Source organism: Thamnophis sirtalis, unplaced genomic scaffold (genome assembly GCF_051295495.1).
Source record: "Thamnophis sirtalis isolate CommonGarterSnake01/CBP01778 unplaced genomic scaffold, rThaSir2_p1.2 scaffold_1, whole genome shotgun sequence".
In the NCBI taxonomy this organism is placed as follows: domain Eukaryota; kingdom Metazoa; phylum Chordata; class Lepidosauria; order Squamata; family Natricidae; genus Thamnophis; species Thamnophis sirtalis.
The window spans coordinates 86145745-86166009 of record NW_028261381.1 but is presented as its reverse complement, the minus strand read 5'-3'; the positions used below and the strand labels follow the sequence as shown (position 1 = coordinate 86166009).

The window sequence follows — 20265 nt, the reverse complement described above, 5'->3', positions numbered from 1 at the left end:
GTATAAGATGCACCAAGGTTTTGAAGAGGCAATTTTTTTAAAAAAAAAGTTTTGCACTCTGCAAACCTCCCAAAAATGGCCCTTTTTTTGTGAAATACCCCCCTTTTTTTCAAAAAAGGGGCATGAATAGCCCTTAGGAGGCTTGTAGAGTGCTCCTGTGGGAAGGGGGGGCAAAAATGAGCAAAAAGCACCCCTTTTATTGCAAAAACAGGCCCGCTTTTTGTAAAAAAAAAAAAAAAAAAAAAAAAAGGCCCTGGATAGCCTTTAGGAAGCTTATAGTGCTCCTGGAGGCTGGGAGAGCAAAATTGAGCAAAAAACGACCATTTTTCGCTCATTTCTGCCCTCCCCAGCCCTCAGGAGCTCTCTGAAAGCCTCCTAAAAGCTATGCACGGCCATTTTGGTGAAGGGGGCGGGGTTTCAGGAGGCAGAAAATGCTGTATTCAGTGTATAAGACGCACACAGATTTTCAGCCTCTTTTTTGAGGGAAAAAGGTGCATCTTATACTCCGAAAAATACAATATATCTAAACATGCCCTGCAATTTTATATAAGCAAGTACAAAATGGACAAGGTTAGGCTTTAGAATACTATAATTCAGTTGCCTGAAACAGCAGATAATCCATAATTACTATTAAAAATATGCTTTGAATCTCAAGTGTTTTTTGTTGCTGTATCAACAAACTGCTAACTTAAGACAGTACTTCCTAGGAGACTACAGAACTGAATGCTTGGGTCAGATTGAGAAACAGATTGAGAAACAGAAATCATCTGAATTACTATGTATTAGACTTAACACAGAAACATAAATTTATGAGCTATTAACAATATTAGTACCGTTTGACAACACAAAGGCAGCCTCTTGGACAGATGCTTAAAACATCTCTGGGTTCCTAGCTAGCTTCTTACACTGAAGCTTCCTTGATTATTAAAGGAACAATAACTATCGGTCCATTTAAGGATCTTATCATGGAAAGGGAAGAAGAGAGAACTATTTCCATTATCTGTTGTTAGTATACTGTTGAAGGTTACAGGTAGAGAGACAAAAATATCCTACAATAGGTTTTTCAATATTCACAAATGATTCTGGGCCAGGGAGACATTTCAACACAGAATCTAGAATATTGCTGAATCCAGAGAGAGAGAAATCTTGCTAATCTGTATCTCTCTTTATCCGTAAGGAAGGACAGCATGTATGTTTTTCCTTCTGCCAAAGGTTTGTAGTGAAGTTTGGTATTAGTTACCAAAGACACCACCCAGGGGTGGATTGCTACCTGCATTACTGCTGGTTCAGCACGCAAAATTTTTTGTGCATGCATGCACACCAAACACACGTTCCACGCACATGCGCATTTGCAGCTAAAAAGGTCTGTGCATGTACAGAACATTAGAAAATATAAAAAAATACATTTTTGCAATAAAAATTGTTCTGCGCATGCCCAGAACCCAAAAACAAGATGGCACTGCTGACAATAGAACCAGTTCAGGGGCATGGCAGGCTGATTTACTACCTACTCGGCCAAACCAGTCTGAACCAGTAGGAACCCACCTCTGGCACCACCCTAAAAACTGGGAGACTGTAAGTTCTCGTCCTGCCTTAGACACTTTGGGCCAGTCATTCTCTCTCAGACCAGCCAACCTCACAACACTGTTGGTGTGGGGGAAATAGGAGGAGGAAGGAGTGTTATACATGGCTTAGGACCAGCGTATCTGCGAGACCGCCTACTGCCACACATCTCCCAACGGCCAATAAGATCCCACAGGGTGGGCCTCCTTTGGATGCCGTCAGCCGGACAGTGTCGGCTGGCGGGCCCCCGGAGGAGAGCCTTCTCTGTGGCTGCTCCAACCCTGTGGAATCAGCTACCCCCAGAGGTCCAGACCTTACCCACTCTCATGGCCTTCAGGAAAGCTGTTAAAACCTGGCTGTTCCAGCAGACCTGGGGCTGTTGACCTTATTGTCAAGGTCCAGCCCCGATTAGAATGTATGCGTGTTGTGCATTTTAAACTATTCTTTTATTTTGCTTTTCTTTCTTTTTTCTTTCTTTGTAAGCCGCCTGGAATCCTCTGGGATTGGGCGGCCTATAAATTTTATATATATATATATATATATTATATTTAGTGTCACAACCCCTGGTAAGCCCCAATTATGGGAGGAAGCTAACAGCTTCCATTATTTGTCAATCGGCTCGTCACAAGAGTCCATCATGACAGAAACCCAAATTTTTACTGTTGCCTTTGTTACACATTTTGTGTTATATTTGTGCTGATAAATAAATAAAGGGAGACTAGTACAGATCTATTTCAAGCTATTTAGCTCTCATCAGCTAGCCATTCCGAATCCCAGTAAGGGTATGGCTAGCTGATGAGAGCTAAATAGCTTGAAATAGATCTATACTAGTCTCCTTTTATTTATTTATCAGCACAAATATAACACTATATATATGTATGTATGTATGTATGTATGTATGTATGATGTGTGTGTGTGTGTGTATGTATGTATGTATGTGTGTGTGTGTGTATATATATATATATATATATATATATATATATATATATATATATATATATATATATATATATATATATAATGTTTATCACCTTGAATTATTTACAAAAAATTATAAAACTAGAATATAAATAAAAATTAATATAGATCTAAAATAATGGTTCTATCCACCATGCATTTAATTTCATCATGTGCTAAATAAAATGGATATTATACAAATATAGCATGTGGATTTTGGTGAGAAACACCCAGCATCCTGACATTTCGCTTTATACTCCAAATAATTTGTTATGTTTATTTTTGGATTAGGGATTAATTTGGGCTGTCATCCTCACTGATCAATGTTCTTGACATTTCTTAGCTCTTTAAATTTTCGCCTCCTTGACATTTTTTCAGCTTCTTGAGTGTGATATAGAAGGAATATGCAGTTGCGGGCTTTAAATATTAAGCATTTTAACTTGCACTATGTTCAATAAAACAAATTCAAAGAAGTTTGTTATAGTCTTCTAATTACCTTCTCCTGCTTGAAGTACACTATCCATGCTGTGAGGTGAAGCTGCTAGTTGTGGAAAAGATGTATCTCCACCATCAAGCGTATTAGCACTGGGGATTCAGAAGAAACATAAATGTATCATTTTATGTAACTAATTATTTAGCATAGCAAAATACTTAATTTTTTTACCGTCAACTTCATTACTGTGCAACATATGAATTGTTGTGGATTCTTACCAAATTTAACAAACTAATATTTGATGTATCCCTTCTTTGATACATGGAAGGCAGTCAACTGTATTTTTTTCCCCACAAGAAAAGAAAAAAACTTACGAAACCACTGTGTTTGTTGAGACAATATATTCTACTTCTTTGGTCCAAGGGTTCATGAAACTGAACCAACAACTCCTCAGCGTAAGAAAAGATCCATCTTTGACTTTAAACTTGTAACAATTAGTACTGATTTTCTCTCTTGACTGCAAAACTGAAAAGAGACAGAAAGGATTAGGCTTGTACAATTTTCGTGTGTGTAGTACGTACATGTACAATGGTAATGGTAATTTTTTTTCAAGGTTCCTAGATCATTTTTCTATCCGGGGGGGGGGGGGAATCTGAATCATTTGGCTACTCCACAGATAACATTTTACCTTGTCGATGACATTCTGCTAGATGTCCTATATCATCTTGATGAAAATATTCATAACATGATGTGCCTAGAAGCTCCTGTGGTAAATATGCCAAAATTGCAGTTGCCCTAAAACAGACAAATGCTTCAGTGTTTCTAATTAATTACTTAGAAATTAGTGTAAAAGTAGAAAGAAAATCACTTAAAAAAAAATATCCTGTATTTTTAAGAGACACATAATTACAGAAATCAGGATGCGACTTCTTCAAAAATATCCATTGGACAATGTTTACAAATTAGACTGATATTGTTATGCTATAGTCCATAAGGAAATCAAAAATTCTTTAATATACTCAATTTGTTATGACCCATCATGGTCATAAGTTATTATGACAGTCATGGCTGAAGAAAATCAAACTGCAACTAGAAGATAAAAATCAAAATACAACTAACATCTCACTATTTTTGAAACAAAAACTCAAATTGGGAGTTCAATTATAAAGAACTCAAATTCTTCTCTATAAACAAAAGAATTGATGGTGCTTACAGCTCAAATTGAGAACCATTTCAGATAACACAAAAAAGTAGTTAAAAACTAAGCTACATAAATAGACCCACAAACATAAAATGTGCCCTAATACAGATGTGATGGAATATGTACAAAACTTAAAATATATTCAAATATTAACTGCAGATTGGGGTTTAGTTATTGACAAAGTTAAAATTATCAAGATAATCCATGTAACATAATGTGAATGTCTGTCAGTGTGTGCATAAAATACATCTGTGTGTGTGTGTATGTGTTTGTGTGTGTGTGTGTGTGTGTGTGTTGCATTTGTGCAGATAAATAAATAATCTGGGCATACCAGGGGTTGTGACATAACACATGACATCACACACACACACACACACACACGTATGTATGTATGTACGTACATACAGTTAATAGTGCTATCCTCAGCATTGTACATATGCATGAAATGTGTTTCCCCATTTTTAATTTGCATGCTGTATTTTGCTATTAGTAATAATGTCTTCTTTGTTGCCATTATATTGGACATTTTTATAAGCAAATATTATTTTGGCAGGAATATTCTATGACTAAAACTTTAGATATCAATTTTTAGCAACTATATTTCAGAGCATTCAAATAAATGTTACCAAGTATTTTTACCCTAGCTGTCATCCTTAAAAAAAAGAGATTACTTATATAATTATATAAATTTTAAATAAACATTTGTTTTCTATTAAACTTGCACAATATTAGCTTCTTATTTAGTGGTATAAGAGACCACATCCCGGTAGATACATATAAACAATATGATAAATAGATATATTCCTTTAAAAAAATACCTTATCACATATAAGATTTATATAGTTGAAAATATTAATAGCCTAAAGTTCGCCCACCAATTCTGCAGTGTACATAAAATTGAAAATGCAATGTAATACAAGGAATTCTTACACAAGAAAACATGAGTTATGAGAGGAAGAGCTCCAAAATGAACTACATTCAATGCTTACATCATTTCAGGATGAAAGAGCTATGTACGAGTTTTAAATAGAATTTTATGACAACATTTAAAAGAATTTTAAACTTAAATTAGTAGTTTATACACAGAAATTTATCTAAGGTGTATTTTTATTATGTTATGACAATACACCAAGTCATTCATAGCAAATACATAAACAGTTATATCCCACTACACAACTGTAGCTGTGGAAATGACAATATGATAAAAGCATACGCATAAAGTAAGTCATAATTGGATTCCATCTTGAAAAACCCAACTATGCAAAATTGGTTTTTTTCGTTCCTCCACACATAACCATTTCATTATAATCTGGTAGAACTAATCTGCAACTTTATCATTCAATAAGGGGTCATCAGGAAGATTTTCTAATTTGCTGATTTGATCTAGGAGTATTTTGCTTGACTGGAGAAAGCTAATAGTGGCTTCGGCTTACCCTCCATATTCTAAAAGCTGAGAAAAGTTCAACAGGTATTAGGACAGAAAGGTCTGTCTAGCAACAGCTAAGCAGAAAATACCAATAATCTGTAAGCATTCTCTGAGCAATGAATAGTGCACATCAGCCTAAATCCAAGTAACTGGTTTAGCTAGGGTGACTACATTGATTTTAACTGGAATTCCTTGGATATGAGAACGCACGTTGGTCCTTACCTGAACGTCTCTTCTCTGTAGTGTAGGTGGGAGGGGCTACAGCAGGGTTTGATACAGCCTGATTGGTCCAGAGACTGAGGGATTTTTCTTTAACATTTCCTCCTTTCCCTCCTGGCTCCCAGTTTCATGAGGTCAAATGGAACAGCTGATAGCATTATGTAAGGAAAACAACATTCCAAACGAAGGACAACAAGAACAGAAACACAACCAAACAATTTTCTGACCACTCCAACCCCTTCTAACTACCTAGGGTGGGAACATAGCCCCTCCCACCTACACTACAGAGAAGAGACATTCAGGTAAGGACCAACGTTCTTTCTCCTGTAGTTCCGGTGGGAGGGGCTACAACAGGGACATACCCAAGCTAAGTCCCAGGGCGGGAAGATGACCCCGGAGGAGGGGGGGGTCATCACTTGTTGGAGCACCCTACGACCAAAGGGCGCATCCGCCGAAGCGAAGCAGTCAAGGTGGTAGTGTCAAATAAAGGGAGAAAGGGAGGCCTAGGTGGCTGCCTGACAAATATCCTCCAGTGGGGCCCTAGTAGTGCAGGCAGCCATGGTGGTCGCACTCCTGGTGGAGTGGGCGGTGATGCTCTGTGGAGGTACCTAGTAGACGGCTTGGTAAGCCTCCATGATGGCTTGCCTCACCCACCTGCCAATGGTGGCGGAGGACACCTGGCCCCCAATGACCTATCTTGAAAGGACAGGAACAAAGCCTCTTACCGCCTAAATGTGGATGTACGTTTGAGGTAGATGCGTAGGGCACGGCATACATCCAAACGGTGCCAGAGAACCTCCCTCTCATGATAAGGAGAGGGACAGAAATTGGGAAGGATAACCTCCTGCGACCTATGGAAAAGGGAATTCACCTTCAGGAGAAAGGTGGGGTCAAGCCTCAGGACCACCCTATCCTGATGGAACTGACACAAATACTCCTTAGATGACAGGGCACCCAATTGAGAAATGCGTCTGGCTGAAGTGACAGCCACTATAAAAATGACCTTCAGGGTTAGGAACCTGAGGTGGACCATCCTCAGCGGCTCGAATGGAGCCCCTGTAAGAGCCCTAAGCACCAGGGGAAGGTCCCATGAGGGGAACCTGCGCACCAGAGGGGGACATAGGTTCGCCGCCCCTTTCAGGAAGCATTTAACCAAGGGCGACTGTGCTAACGATCCAGTACTCTCTCCTGCTAAGACCGAGGAAAGGGCAGCCGCCTGCCTCCGCAAGGTATTATGGAAGAGCCCACGGTCCAGACTGTGCTGTAAAAACTCGAAGACCTGGGCAACCGAGGTGGAGGCCGGCGGGATTTGGAACCTTTCACACCAGGACGCGAACGCCGACCACATCGAATTGTAAATTCAAGTGGTAGAGGGACGCCTGGCAGCCTCCATCATGGAAATGACCTTGGCCAAGAGACTGGCGTCTGCTTAAGTGCCAGACGGTCAGTTGGAGCTGCTGGGGCTCCAGATGGACCAGGACCCCCTGACACAAGGCGACATCCTCCTGGGGAATTCTCCAGGGGGGGAGAAGCCCTTAAAACCTGGCTGTGCCGACAGGTCTGGGGCTGACAAGTTCCCATCCCTGCTCGAGCTGTGTGGCTGTTGATTGTTTTTAAATTCTTTCTGTAGTTGTTTGTTGTGCTGTCTTTTTTTCCCTTGTCTGTATTTCCCTCCCTTTGAATTGTGAGCCGCCCTGAGTCCCTCCAGGAATAGGGTGGCATATAAATGCAATAAATTCAATTCAATTCAATATGGACAGCTGGACCACGTCCGCAAATCAAGGCCGCCTCGGCCAAAAGGGGGCTATTAGGATGATGTGGGCCCCCTCCAACACTATTTTCCTCAGGGTTCCCTGGATGAGAGGAATGGGGGGGGGGGAAAGCATAGAGAAGACTGGGAGGCCACGGGCTCCGGAGAGTGTCTGTGCTTTCCGCGTTGCGTGCAGGAAAGCGGGAATAGAAGTGGGGAAGCTGGGCGCTGCTTAGGCTGGCAAACAAGTCCACTCGAGGATCACCGAATCGGAGGCAGATCCTGTGGAAGATCTCTGGGTCCAGCTGCCACTCGCCATGATCCACTGTCATCCGGCTCAACCAGTCGGTCTGGTGATTGGCTACACCTGAGATATGTTCCGAGAAGATGGATGACAACTTCCTCTCCACCCATAGCCCGAGTCTGCGAGCCTCCTGCCACAGGCTCCTGGAATGGGTCCCCCCCTGGTGATTTATGTGGACCTTGGCCGCCACGTCTGTCAAGAGGAGGACATGTCGGTTGAGGATGGAGTCCCGAAAGTGTAGTAAGGCTAGGCAGGCTGCCTTCAACTCCAGCCAATTGATATTGTGGTGCAAGTCAAACTTTGACCATCGACCCTGCACCAGGCTGGTCCCCATCACCGCCCCCCAACCGAAAAGGCTGGCGTCCGTCGTGATGGGGATGTGGTACAGCTCCTAGAACTCGGCCCCGTGGTTCAAGGACAGGGACAACACCACTTCAGGGACCAGCGGAGTTTTGGCGAGAGATGGATGAAGTGCGGAGATGGATGAAGTGCGGGGAGTTGCTCATACGCCCCCGCTGGAACGGGGTGAGAGTCCACTGTAGCATCCTGGAGTGCAGATGGACCCATGGGACAATCCCTATGCTTGACAACATCTTGCCAGGCAGCTGTGCCAACATCAGGATGGAAGCTGACCAACTTGTGCGGACATGTCGTGCCAATGCCTGTAGGCTTGAGAGAAGTTCTGGTGAGAGATGAACCAGTCCCATTATCGAATCTATGACTGTGCCCAAGTGCAGGATCTTCATTGAAGGGGAGAGGTGACTCTTGGGAAAGTTGATGGAAAACCCCAGGGACTGCAATGACCGGATGGTGATCTGTAGGTCCAAGGTTGCCTGCGTGCAGGACTGGGCCAGGACGAGCACGTCGTCTAGGTTACAATGGAGTCTCACCGGCCGGGAGCGCAGGTGAGCCCACATGACCTTCGTGAACGTTCAGGGGGCTGAAGCTAGACCAAATGGGACAGCCCTGTACTGGAAGTGATGACTCCCGTGTGAGAAATGGAGAAATTTGTGGTGTGACTGCCGGATTGGGATGTGTAGGTATGCGTCTGTCAAGTCTATGGACACCATGAAGTCCCCCCGTTTGATCCCCAACAGGATGGACTTGAGGGATGACATCTTGAATCGCCTGTAAACCAAGTAGGAATTCAGGTGTTTCAAGTCCAAGACAGCCCTCCATCCCCTGGAGCTCTTGGGAACGACAAATAGGTTCGAGTAGACACCTTGTCCCTGCTCCTCCATAGGAACCGGTTTGACTGCCTGAATGTCCAGCAGGTGTTGGATTGCTAGGAGCATAAGGCACCACTTTTCCGGATTCCTGGAGGATGGGAATGTCCAAAAGAGCGTTGGGGGAAGGGAGAGGAACTCCAGCCGGAGATCGTCTCTGACCGTCGACCTGACCCACACATCTGTTATCTGATCCCACTGGTTCCTAAAGGATGCCAGGTGGCCACCTATGGTGAGACACGGTTCGAGTCATTTCCTCCTGTGGAAGGAGTGGCCGCCGCCCCTGCGAAAGGGCCTCTTGAGCTGACCCTGGTATCTATTCCTATCCTGGTAGAATGGCCGTTGGTTCTGCCTATCGTACCTAAAGGCAGGGGGAGGAAAGAAAGGCAGGGATTCAGAAGGGGCTGCATCCTCGTCCTCTGAGAACCCCAGGTCTGGGTGTGTGGCCTCCCCCAAGATGGATCCCTCGCTGACCACTGAGGGGGAGGGCGGCCTAGCAATCTCGTGTCCGCTGGTGGAAGAGAAGGACCTCCACCTGGCCTCTGCTGTAGGTCTAGACGCCCCATGGATGTTATCTCTCTGAGCCAGGCCCGAGGAAATGCCCCTCGATATTGCAACAGAAATGAGCCTCCTGATACTATCTGGTAACTGATCCAGGTCCTCTAGCTCCTCATCTGATGGGCAACATGAGGGAGGTCCCCGGGGAGCCAGTTGTGAAGCTGGTAAGAAGTCTCGGGATCCCCCCTCCCCCGGATCCTCCAGCCTCCGCCTATAAGCTCTGTGCGAGATGGAGGGAGAAGGGGAAGTCACCTCCCTTCGGTTCCTGGCAGGGGAGATGGAGGGAGAGGAGGGGCTGAACCCCTGGTGGGGGAACCAGAAGCTTGGGACCTGGCTTCGATGGGAGATCTGGATCTGCTGGGGGATTCAGGCCTAGAGACCTGAGCCAATCTCTCTGCCCTGGCCAGCTGCTTCTCCAGGGCCTTCTTCTTCTAGATTCATCCCTGGTTGTAGCCCTCGAAGGACATTGGTTGGCTGTGGGCCTGGAGACCGCTGCTCTGGACCTAAGCCCGCCCTGGGCCTCCTCTACCAGATTCCCTTGGACTCTTTCAGGATTTGTTGAGGCCATGTCTCACTCACGTGTCTTCAGGCCTCTGTGCCTCTTTGTTGCGTGGAGACTTCACTTGATGTGGCTCTGCAGGAAGCGCAGGTAATTTTCAGGCCCACAAGGTTGTTCCAAAATGGCCACTGCGCCTCATGGGGATGATTAGGCCTGCGGATTAATGGCTCTGAGGGGTTAGCCTTGCGACGAGCCTTCGTCCTCTGACCCTCAGAACTCATGGGCGTTCTGAGGCCACACCTCACAGAGACACTTCTCTCGGCTTCTCCCCGGCTCCATAGGCCCCGACGCTGAAAATAAAAGGCGGTGCGCGTTCCTCGCGCCGCCCACACTTTTCCAAACTGCTGGGCTGGCTGGCAGCTGCTGCTGCACTGCAGATTGCTGCTGGGCACTGCGCTTGAGCCGCAGATGATCCAAGAATGCTGGGAAACGGCCTCCGCTTAGCATGGAGGGAAACAACCCCCTCCGGAGGTTGCGGAGCCGCGAGGCACACCTCAGTCTCCCGGGAGACCCACTTCCCCCTCTAGCTGAGCGCCAAGTCAATAAACCAAAATTTCAGAATTTTACCGTGTCCAATTTAATCTAATCAATTCAATTTAATTTCAATGTATTCTAATTCCACTCTAGACAACTAAATCTTGCTTGGAGCCAAGTGATTGGACCAAAAGACTGAGGGAAACTGGAAGCCAGGTGGGAAAAGAAGAGATGTTAAAGAAAAATCCCTCAGTCTGTGGACCAATCAGGCTGTATCAAACCCTGCTGTAGCCCCTCCCACCGGAAATACAGGAGAATGTTACTTTCTTTCATTCTCCTCGGCTCCCCTTACCTCAAGAAAACTTTTATTTATTGTGGATTGGTTTAACACTGGAATTTCATTGGTTTTAATAAAAATAATGCTAATTAAAAGCTTCCTCATGAGAATGCAGCATAGTTATTCATAGTTATCCCTTGTGTTTTGTATTTTGTGAATTTTGGGTAGGGCAATCCAAAACATCTTCCCCTCTGCTTTTCCCCCTCATGGCTGCATTGGAAAGAGAAGTTCTCAGAGAAAGAGCTCAGAATTTCAGCCTGAATGATTACAACCTATTGTAATTAATTATTGGAGACTTTTGAAATAAGGGTTCTTGTCAGTGAGGTTTTAAATTATCTTCCCTCCAAATACACACACACACACACAAACACCTTTCTTCAAAATAACCTCAACTTCTGCCAATCTAGAGTTAGGTTGCATATACTGACATATATTTTTATTTTGCATTTTTATATACATAAAATACCAGTTCCAATGCTCTCAGCAATACATCTGGCATTGGCTTAATACAGCTATTGGTTGGCTTAATATAACTATTGAAAATTAATTATAGCTGATACTGATTCAGCAGCCCCCTGCATTTTGTTTATATTTCCTCTGCTTGCCCCTTTAGAAAAGTAAAATAAGCTCATTCATAGAACCTTTTACTCCCTCCTACATAATTATAGAGCAACAGATATCAGAGGAACCATTTTTTTAAAAAATCTATCAAGTGTATTTTTACAATCCAATTGAGGACTGTGTACTTGTATCTCTAGGCAGAGACCTCTTGTGACTCCTGTGATCAGGCCTATGTCAGTTGATGCTGCTCTGTGAAATTATATCCTCACATTGGCTTCTTGTGCTATGTTGGGAGTTGGGCAAGGGTAGGTAGTTCAAAGTTCACTTCAGCACAGCAAGGAAAAAAATGTGGATTGTGTCAGTATTTCCATTCAGCCAATTGTCAATATCCTTAAGCATTTTTTTCAGGTTTGCATTTTATGTTACAAAGAGTAAAACAATTAGGATACTCAGTTCATTTATATTTGTAAGAGCTGAAGTGTTTTGCCATTTGTTCATCATTATACAAACATTCTTCAAACAAGCCACCTCCAACCATCTCAAAAGAATAAGAACTATTATCCTCAAAGCAAGAATTAAATGCTGTTCTTACCTCTGATCTACAAATACAAATTTGCCATCAATTGCATGCCGAGAAACATATTCTGTTGGCTTAACCCTGATTTCTCCATTTAATGGTTGAGGAACTACGTGAGGATGCAAACGTCCAATTGCAACAAGGCAACTTAAGTTACAGCCTTCATTATCAGGCTCGTTGTCTTCATCTAGTCCCATTTTTGTTGGTGGCCAGCTTTTTAAATATCCTGTGCTGTGGATGGTGCAAAAGCTTTTGCGATCTGCTACAAAACAAAACAAAGTTAAATAAATAAGCAAACAACTACATTCACAGATTAGAATCAAGAGAAACTGCAATGTTGTAAGCCAGCAACTGGAGACAAAGATGGAGTCTATAGGAAGAGAATCTTGCTACGAAAATTGCAGGAACTAGTTCAGGCAGTCACCAAAAGTCAACACTAACTCGAAGGCACCAGAAAGATAGATACAAATAAAATAAAATGAAATCAGCACTGCCCTTGATTCGGTGGCCACAGACATGCTATATTGTTCTGAAGCCAGGAATAAACCATGATAGTTGACTGATTGCCCTAGGAAATCAATTGCTAAAATTGAATGGGGAGGACTTCTTGACTGTGTCCAGAACCACATAATGTCATATTCTCATTATTTGTTATCAGGCATTCTCAGCATACTGCCTTCACTTTGGAAAGCATTCCCTACATGATTGTGAGTTACCAACAGCAATATTTTTAGATGCCTGTTGAAAACCTATCTCTTCATCATTCTCTATAATGAAGATGTAGTAACAGGCTTTGTATTCCATATACTTTAAATTGAATCCTATTTCTATATCATTTCCACTTGCTTTGCATTTTGTGTTTTAATTGACATCATTTTACTTAAAAAACAAACTACAAGTTATATCTATTCTTAAATTCAGTGTGTGGATTTATTTAAACTGAGGTAATTTTAAGTTCTATTCATAAACCTAATGTTTTTTAAACCAGATCAGCAAGGAAAACTTATTATCCTGCCACTCAAATAAACATTACAGAGTTATAGTTATATTCTGTTTTTAAATTTTTAGTTAAGTTGGTATTTTATTCTAAATAAATATCATTTGAAAGATGTTTTCCTAGGACACTAAGGAAAACTTTTTTCCCCAACAGCTTTTCTTCATTCAATATGCAGGCTTGCATAAATCACAACAAGAAGTTAATTCCCATTTTCTATATAACACCAAACAATTTTGATTTTGCTGAATTCAGTGGTCCGAAAAGTTGTTGTCTGAGTCTGTAAAAAATAGCTTTTTATCCTACTTTGTATACAACTTTGCATCACCTAATGCTAGTTAAATCTTCATAATACCTTTCTTTTTAGAACAGGTGGAAGGAAAGTCTTTGTCTTCTACTTTCACTGAGGGTCTGTTGCATTTCATCCTACAAAAGAATGACCGTCTTGCTCCAGAACACAGTCGTGATGGCCCAGGTGTAATATCTGTTTTGACTGGAAGTCCAGCTGCATGGAGAGAAAAAGCATTAATTCCAAACTGTTGAGTTTGTCTCATCCAAGCTTTAAGCTTGTCTGACGGTTCTAGCTGGGCAGCACAGCTCTCAAACAGGCTTGACTAAAAAAATTGAACCCTCCTCTTATTCGAGATTGCTTGGATCTCTCATCAAGAGCACAGTGGGAGGGACACACATGGAGCAGTGAGAGAGGAAGGGGAGATCCTCCTAACCAGCCAGAATAGCCAAGTAAATCCTGGTGATCAAGGGGGTGATAGAAGTTTCAGTTAGATCAACCACACATCCGATAACAAATATCAACTCAAAAACTATAGGTAGTATAATATAATATTGATATATTAAATGACCATATACAGTCTTTTGTAATTCTCAGGTGTTTTTTTTTAAAATAGATATTTACTGTTATAAAGCATTTTATTCTTAGCTATTCCAAAAGAAAATAAAAATAAAAGTTGGATAAACTCCTCAAGTACTCACTTTTTGCATCTATGAGCCTTTCCCTTGGGGCAGTATCTGAAGAAGAGAGTTGTTCCTTAACTTTGGCAATATCTTTAGGATGCAGGTAATCAAACAGGCTTTGGCCAATCAGATCATTCTATCAATAGAAAATACATACAACTAGTAAAGTCATTATAATCGGCTATGAAGCTTTCAGCAAAGAAAAGCATTGATTTCACTGTTTATTGATATTCAAAGTAGTGGGAAAATAAAATACGATTGCTTAATATATTTCGTATCAACAATAGGCTGATTTATTTACCTGATTTTTATTCTTTCAAATTTGAGGGCCATAGTGATGAAAAGAAAACAGAATATATCAAGAAGAAAAGACAGCTGACAAAAAAATGACATCAACAAAAAATCAAAAGCCAAGCAACTAATAATCAACCAAAGGGAAGCATCTGAAGAACAACCTAGTCTTAAGTTTGCTAAAAGTCCTTTCAACCATAAAATAGAGATAATCATGATTCTTTAAGCACATATTTGATTATATGCACCGTTAAATTTAGAGTCATATTCCAAATGTTGCTAAACTATAACTTTCAACATTTCTCCAGACCGATAGATCGACCTTCCATCCCACCATAGTGACTAGTTCAACAATATTTTCCATTTCTGATTTTTTCAAATATATTATTTCTGCTTCATCTTCTATGTTTTTCTTCCAAATCATAAAATAAGCAAAAAATTAAATAAAAAATACCTGACTATAATTGAGGATTTTGAAGACTGATTCTGAAACAAAGAGTATCTTCCCTCTGTCACAACCCACAACGAAGAGAAAGCCATCTGCTGCCTAATGGTATGCAAAAAATAATGGTCATGCCTCATTTACATATTTTTGAAATTAATTACAACTTTGTGCAACTGAATTACATTGTGTTTTCTCTGAAGATAACAAGATTAACACATAATAAAATGCTAAAGTAGATCCACCCACTTTTTTACTGTCTCAGCAGCGCTAAAAACAAAAAAGCAGTATCACATGTCATAGCTAAATATCTAATTAAAAATATATATAATTCAGTGACAATAAACTATATTGTTTTAAATTGTTTTTCTGTCTTTTTTAAGGTTCCCATGGGGAAATGTTTTTGTTATTGTCTTTATGAGGATGATTAGGCATTCTGCATGTTTTGGAAGACATTATATACCATAATCACAGAACAAAAGCACAACAATGCAACTGTGGCTTCAAGTAAACCTAAAGTCTGTACACTTTGGGCCTGCTGAGGGATTTACTGAACTTTTTCCAACCTAGCCCTTTCCATATTTGTTGTATTTTAATACAATAACAGTCAGCAAAGTCATTGAGCTGACTGGCTAAGGAATATGATAGTTCAACAGATCATCTCAAGGATATCCTTTTAGGAAGATCTGACCAAGCTTTCATTACAGAGTGAAAGGTGCTTACCCCTTTAGAAAGAAAAGACAAACAAAATACAGGTAATTCTCAATTTAGGGCTGTAAATTAAGCCTGGAATTAGGGTTGCAAGTTATGCTTGCCATTAAGTGAATCACCATGATGATAACCTGATTTTATGGCCTTTTTTGCTGCAGTTGTTGAATGAATCACCACGGTCATTATGCAAATCTATTGTCCACAATGGCTGTTTTTTTTGCTAGAAATTGGAGGTAAATGCCAGTTTCCAGTAAAAATCATTGTAACTCATGGTCACATGACTACAAGATGCTGCAAACATCGATAAATGCAGGCTAACTGCCAAGTGACCAAAATATGATCATATGACTGTCGGGTGGGAACATGGCCATCAGAATTTTGAATCTGTTATTAAATATAACCAATTTTTATTTAGAACATGCTATAAAGACGTAATGTTACTGGATTGGGAAGAGCTAATGGAATGCCATTATATGGTTTTGCTTTAAATCTGGAATATTTTATATAAAAGGACGTAAAAGCAATTATAGTCAAATGAAGATTGAGGTATGATGATAGTAATATATATATAAATATATTTGATTTAAAATATATGATTTGATATGAATTACAGGTGATGACTGTGGAAAGGATGCACGGAAGTTTTTGTAACCAATCGACACACTTTCTACAATTTGTTATGGAAGATGGTTTTGTGTTTTTTGTTTTTTTGTGTGCGTTTTGTCTGTGTTTATTCAAAAATAAAAAACATTCTTTATAAAAAAAGAACTTTGAATCCAGTTTGTTAGTAGCCCTGGAGAAATCTATCGTAACTTTGAACAGTCGCTAAATGACCAGTCATAAGTAAAGGACTATCTATAAAATGTAATCAATGTATTATTTAGTGTTAGGTCAATTCAAGGATCCAATATGACCTCTGTGTGTTTGGCTGCCTTTATCTTTGAGGATGGCTGCTGTGCATCTTTGTTTATGATGTTAAAAAAAAACTATATTTACACTGACATGCTATAACAAGAGCACTGAAGATTTTACAGTAATGTGGGACTTTAAATTAGTAGCCAATAAAATAACTTGGAAATAGAACATTGATGCACACTTTGAAAAAGGGTTCAAAGCGGTGTTTTGGAACTAGGGCAAGTGCAGCATCTATTCTACTACTCATCAAAGTATTAAGATTCCTTGTTAACGAGTAGAGAAGAGGTGCTGTATTATCATCTGTTCTAAAGCACTCGTTTCAAATCATTTGAAGATGTGTACAGCACAGCAGAGATTAAAAAGTATCAAATAATTCAGAATCTGTTAAATTTAACTGACACAGCACTTCAAATAGGATTGCTTTGCTCGCCCCAGCGAGCAATTCGAAAACCAATTCTAAATAATTTGCCCTGACAAGACAACCAATAAAAAGGGGACCAAGGTTTGGAAATATCAAAGGACCGGCCTGCGGGGATTCTGGCGGCTAAAACAGTCCATATGCAGCCCCTGCACAGTCCAGTTTTAGCCTCCTGCAGCACTCTGCCAGCCAAAAAACAGGCTATGTGGAGGCCTCCCAAGGCCCCGGCACAGCCCGTCTTTGTCCAGCAGAGTGCTGCTGGAGGCCGGGCAGACCAAAAAACAGCCTGTTTCCAGCCGGCAGAGTGCTTCAGGAGGCTATGGAGAGCGAAAACAAAGCACGAGGGAGGCACCTCTTTTTGGCCAGCAAAGTGCTGCAGGAGGCTGTTCTGGCCAAAAACAGGGCTGAGAGGGCCGCCTGCGCCCCGTTTTGGCCAGCAGGGTGCTGCAGGAAGTGTCCGTCCCATCTCTCCCCCCACCCAACAGGCCAACGGAGAACGACAATGCTGATCTGGCCCTCGAGTAAATCCAGTTTGATACCCCTGGCTTAGAGCATCCACCTGTTACTTTAAAAGAAACTGCAGTCAGTGTGTCTGGTAAAAGAAAACCTTCTCTTTCATCACCCCTTATACAAATTCATGTAGCTGAAGCTTATACATACCCTAAGAATCAGATGCTTTAATTCATCATCTGAGAGAAAAGTGGGTTTGTAGTTTGCCTCAGTGTATGGATTTGTAGCACCTTAAGGCAAAGGAAAAATATTTTAAGTAAACAATCTACTGTATTATGTGGAACATGAATTAAACTCCTGTGCACACAGCTATTTTCAGTATCCTCTGCTTGAAATTCTAAAATAAATTTGATGTTTTTTTCAGAAAACACCAAGTTATATTTTAATATGTTTAGTTTGAAACCACGTATACAATACCATAATCAACTGTCATATTTATTTTGTACCTTTCAGCAATAGAAAACTATTACTAGCTAATCTGGAACAGGGGGAAAAATAGCAGCTAAGAATATTTTCTCAGTCACACACTTTTTTGCTATCTTTAGGCATACCACCATTCTCCCAGAAGATTTTTACAAGAGGGAAGACTAATGCTGACCCTCCTTGCTGTAAATACTATCCAAAGTGCTTTGATTACACAAAAGCACTCACAAATTTCTCAGTACCTAAAATCCATATATGGAATCATTCTATTTAAACATTTATTTCAAATTTACCTCGTAAAGTCTTCATGTGCTGAACCGCCATTCTCAGAACAGTAAGTTTATCTAGCTTTCTGGACATAGCGTTGCATGTTGGCACTAAAGAAGCCAATTCATCAATAAAGCTGTTCATCTTGTCACGCCGCCGTTTTTCAATCTGACTGTGAGCCTCTCTAAGCAATTATGAAATAAAAATCATGACACTTTCAGTACCCCCACTGTTATAATTCAACTCTTATCTATAGCATTTGCAGGACATGATTATGAATAGCTGCAGTCTTTTATACATAAATATTTAATTTATTAGCTGCCCATTGGAGTTGAGAAGCTAATACACATAAATAAATAAATAAATAAATACATAAATAAATAAATAAATAAATAAATAAATAAATAACATTGGGCTCAAAAGTTTCATCAAGTCTGAAACAAATTACATAGTGAAAAATAAGCCTTGGATAACTCTGGTTTCCCACAGCATTCTCAACTAATCAAGAGCAGATAGTATATACTGCAAGAGGAACATTAATGGCAAATTGTGGCCACCATTATTTGTATAAATCAAATTTTTAAATTGTGACTTGTTTTTCATGGTTAATTTAATTTTTATTTCAGATTAAAAAAATATATTTTAAAACTACCATCTAATGATTAGACACAATTCAGGGGGCTAGTTGCAAAATAGATTGCCAATGCAAGCTAATTTAAGATCTGATGACTGAAGACTGCTGTGCCCAATAAACAAATGCAAATAGAGCGGGGGGGGTTCCCCCCTAAATAGAGTAATATAGTCTCATATTGTCTAAAAATATAAATTAGTACTGATGAATGTAAAAATGTTGCAATAAAAAAAGCATGCAACTCCATTTAGGAATACATCTAAAAGATCTGCATTTATCGCAACCGATAACTATAAAGATTGTTATTACCTTACCTTGCATTTTTTATTCTGCCCTGTTGGTCTGTATATTCCAACCTAGTGGAAGCAAAGGGACAGAAGTTAGATTTGATAGTAGCCCTCTATTTATAATGCAGCAGGAGAAAGAAGGCATCAAAGAAAGTGATACCCAAAGCCTCACTGAGTACGTGGCAGTATGCAATGTCACTGACGTTCTTTCAGTTTCAGAAGGATCACTATGTGTATTCTCTCATCAACATTACCATTTCTTTCTCATTGGGTATTCTATTAGGATCTGACACTCCAGTAATATTAATCCATTTGTGGTCCCTTGAACATTCCTAGATTCCCAGAGATCCTAACTATAGTCCACGTGGAGCAGAACCATGCTTTTATCTCTTGCTTCAGAATAATCAAAACGTTATACTTTTGGAAAAGTTCTTTTTAAAGAAAAAAAAAAGGTTTTCCAAAAATCCAATCAATTTGTCAACGGTGAACAAATAAATACCTTCCATGTTGATCATCCTTATCTGTATCCATGCTTTCGCTATAAAATCAAAAGAAAAGAAAAATGAAGTAAAAATTGTAACTTTTTATATACCATGTTGGTAAAACACAAACATTCATATCATTGGAATCAAATGTTATGATACAATGAATATATAAATTGTACTGGGAAATAAACAGTTGAGATGCCACATATAGCCTTTTATTCCCAAAATAGCTTAACCTTCCCATACCGTTTAATACTCTGATGCATTTTTTTTATTAATTAAAAGAAGGGAAAACCATGTTTAGCAGAAGAGATCAATGAAGATCAAATAAATGTTAACATTGATGGTTGCCACAAAAGGCAGCAGGTTTAGTTTTAGCTCTATCTGGGTGGTATCTTTTCATTTTGCAGCAAGGTAATACTTCTTGCTTCTGCTGATATCGACAATCATCAGTGTTGGTTGGGTACACCAATGAGAGGAGGAGTGGGAAACAGAAGGGAGAAGAAAGATGGGAAGAGAAGGATAGGAGAGAGGGTAAGGGGGGAAGATGAGAAGGATAAGGAGGAGTGGATTGTAGAGAGAGGAGCAGTAGAAAGGAAGGGGAAGTAGAGTAGGAAAGGATGATGGAGGGAAGATAGAAAGTTGGAGGGTGGTAGAAGAAAGAGGTGTATGGAGAGCAGAAGAGCTATAATGGGTTTTTATTTTTCTGGGCATTGTTGATAAGAGGAACTGATGTAATTATTATTTAATACTATATGATACGGGCTATGTATA

The 20265-nt window shown here is 40.4% G+C and overlaps 1 protein-coding gene across 6 annotated transcripts in view; it reads right to left on the bottom strand.

The window, feature by feature from the left end:
• BMAL1 (basic helix-loop-helix ARNT like 1) overlaps positions 1-20265 on the bottom strand; it is a 75389-nt gene that overhangs the window by 16109 nt on the left and 39015 nt on the right. For all 6 annotated transcript variants that reach the window (XM_087718234.1, XM_014068638.2, XM_087718227.1 and 3 more), the window contains 11 exons: positions 19506-19544; positions 19034-19075; positions 18115-18272; positions 17549-17628; positions 14857-14949; positions 14130-14247; positions 13495-13644; positions 12161-12407; positions 3642-3748; positions 3328-3478; positions 3017-3105 (listed from right to left, as the gene is read on the bottom strand). In XM_087718234.1, coding sequence (XP_087574360.1) covers positions 3017-3105; positions 3328-3478; positions 3642-3748; positions 12161-12407; positions 13495-13644; positions 14130-14247; positions 14857-14949; positions 17549-17628; positions 18115-18272; positions 19034-19075; positions 19506-19544 — 1274 coding nt within the window. The remainder of the gene's footprint in view (positions 1-3016; positions 3106-3327; positions 3479-3641; positions 3749-12160; positions 12408-13494; positions 13645-14129; positions 14248-14856; positions 14950-17548; positions 17629-18114; positions 18273-19033; positions 19076-19505; positions 19545-20265) is intronic.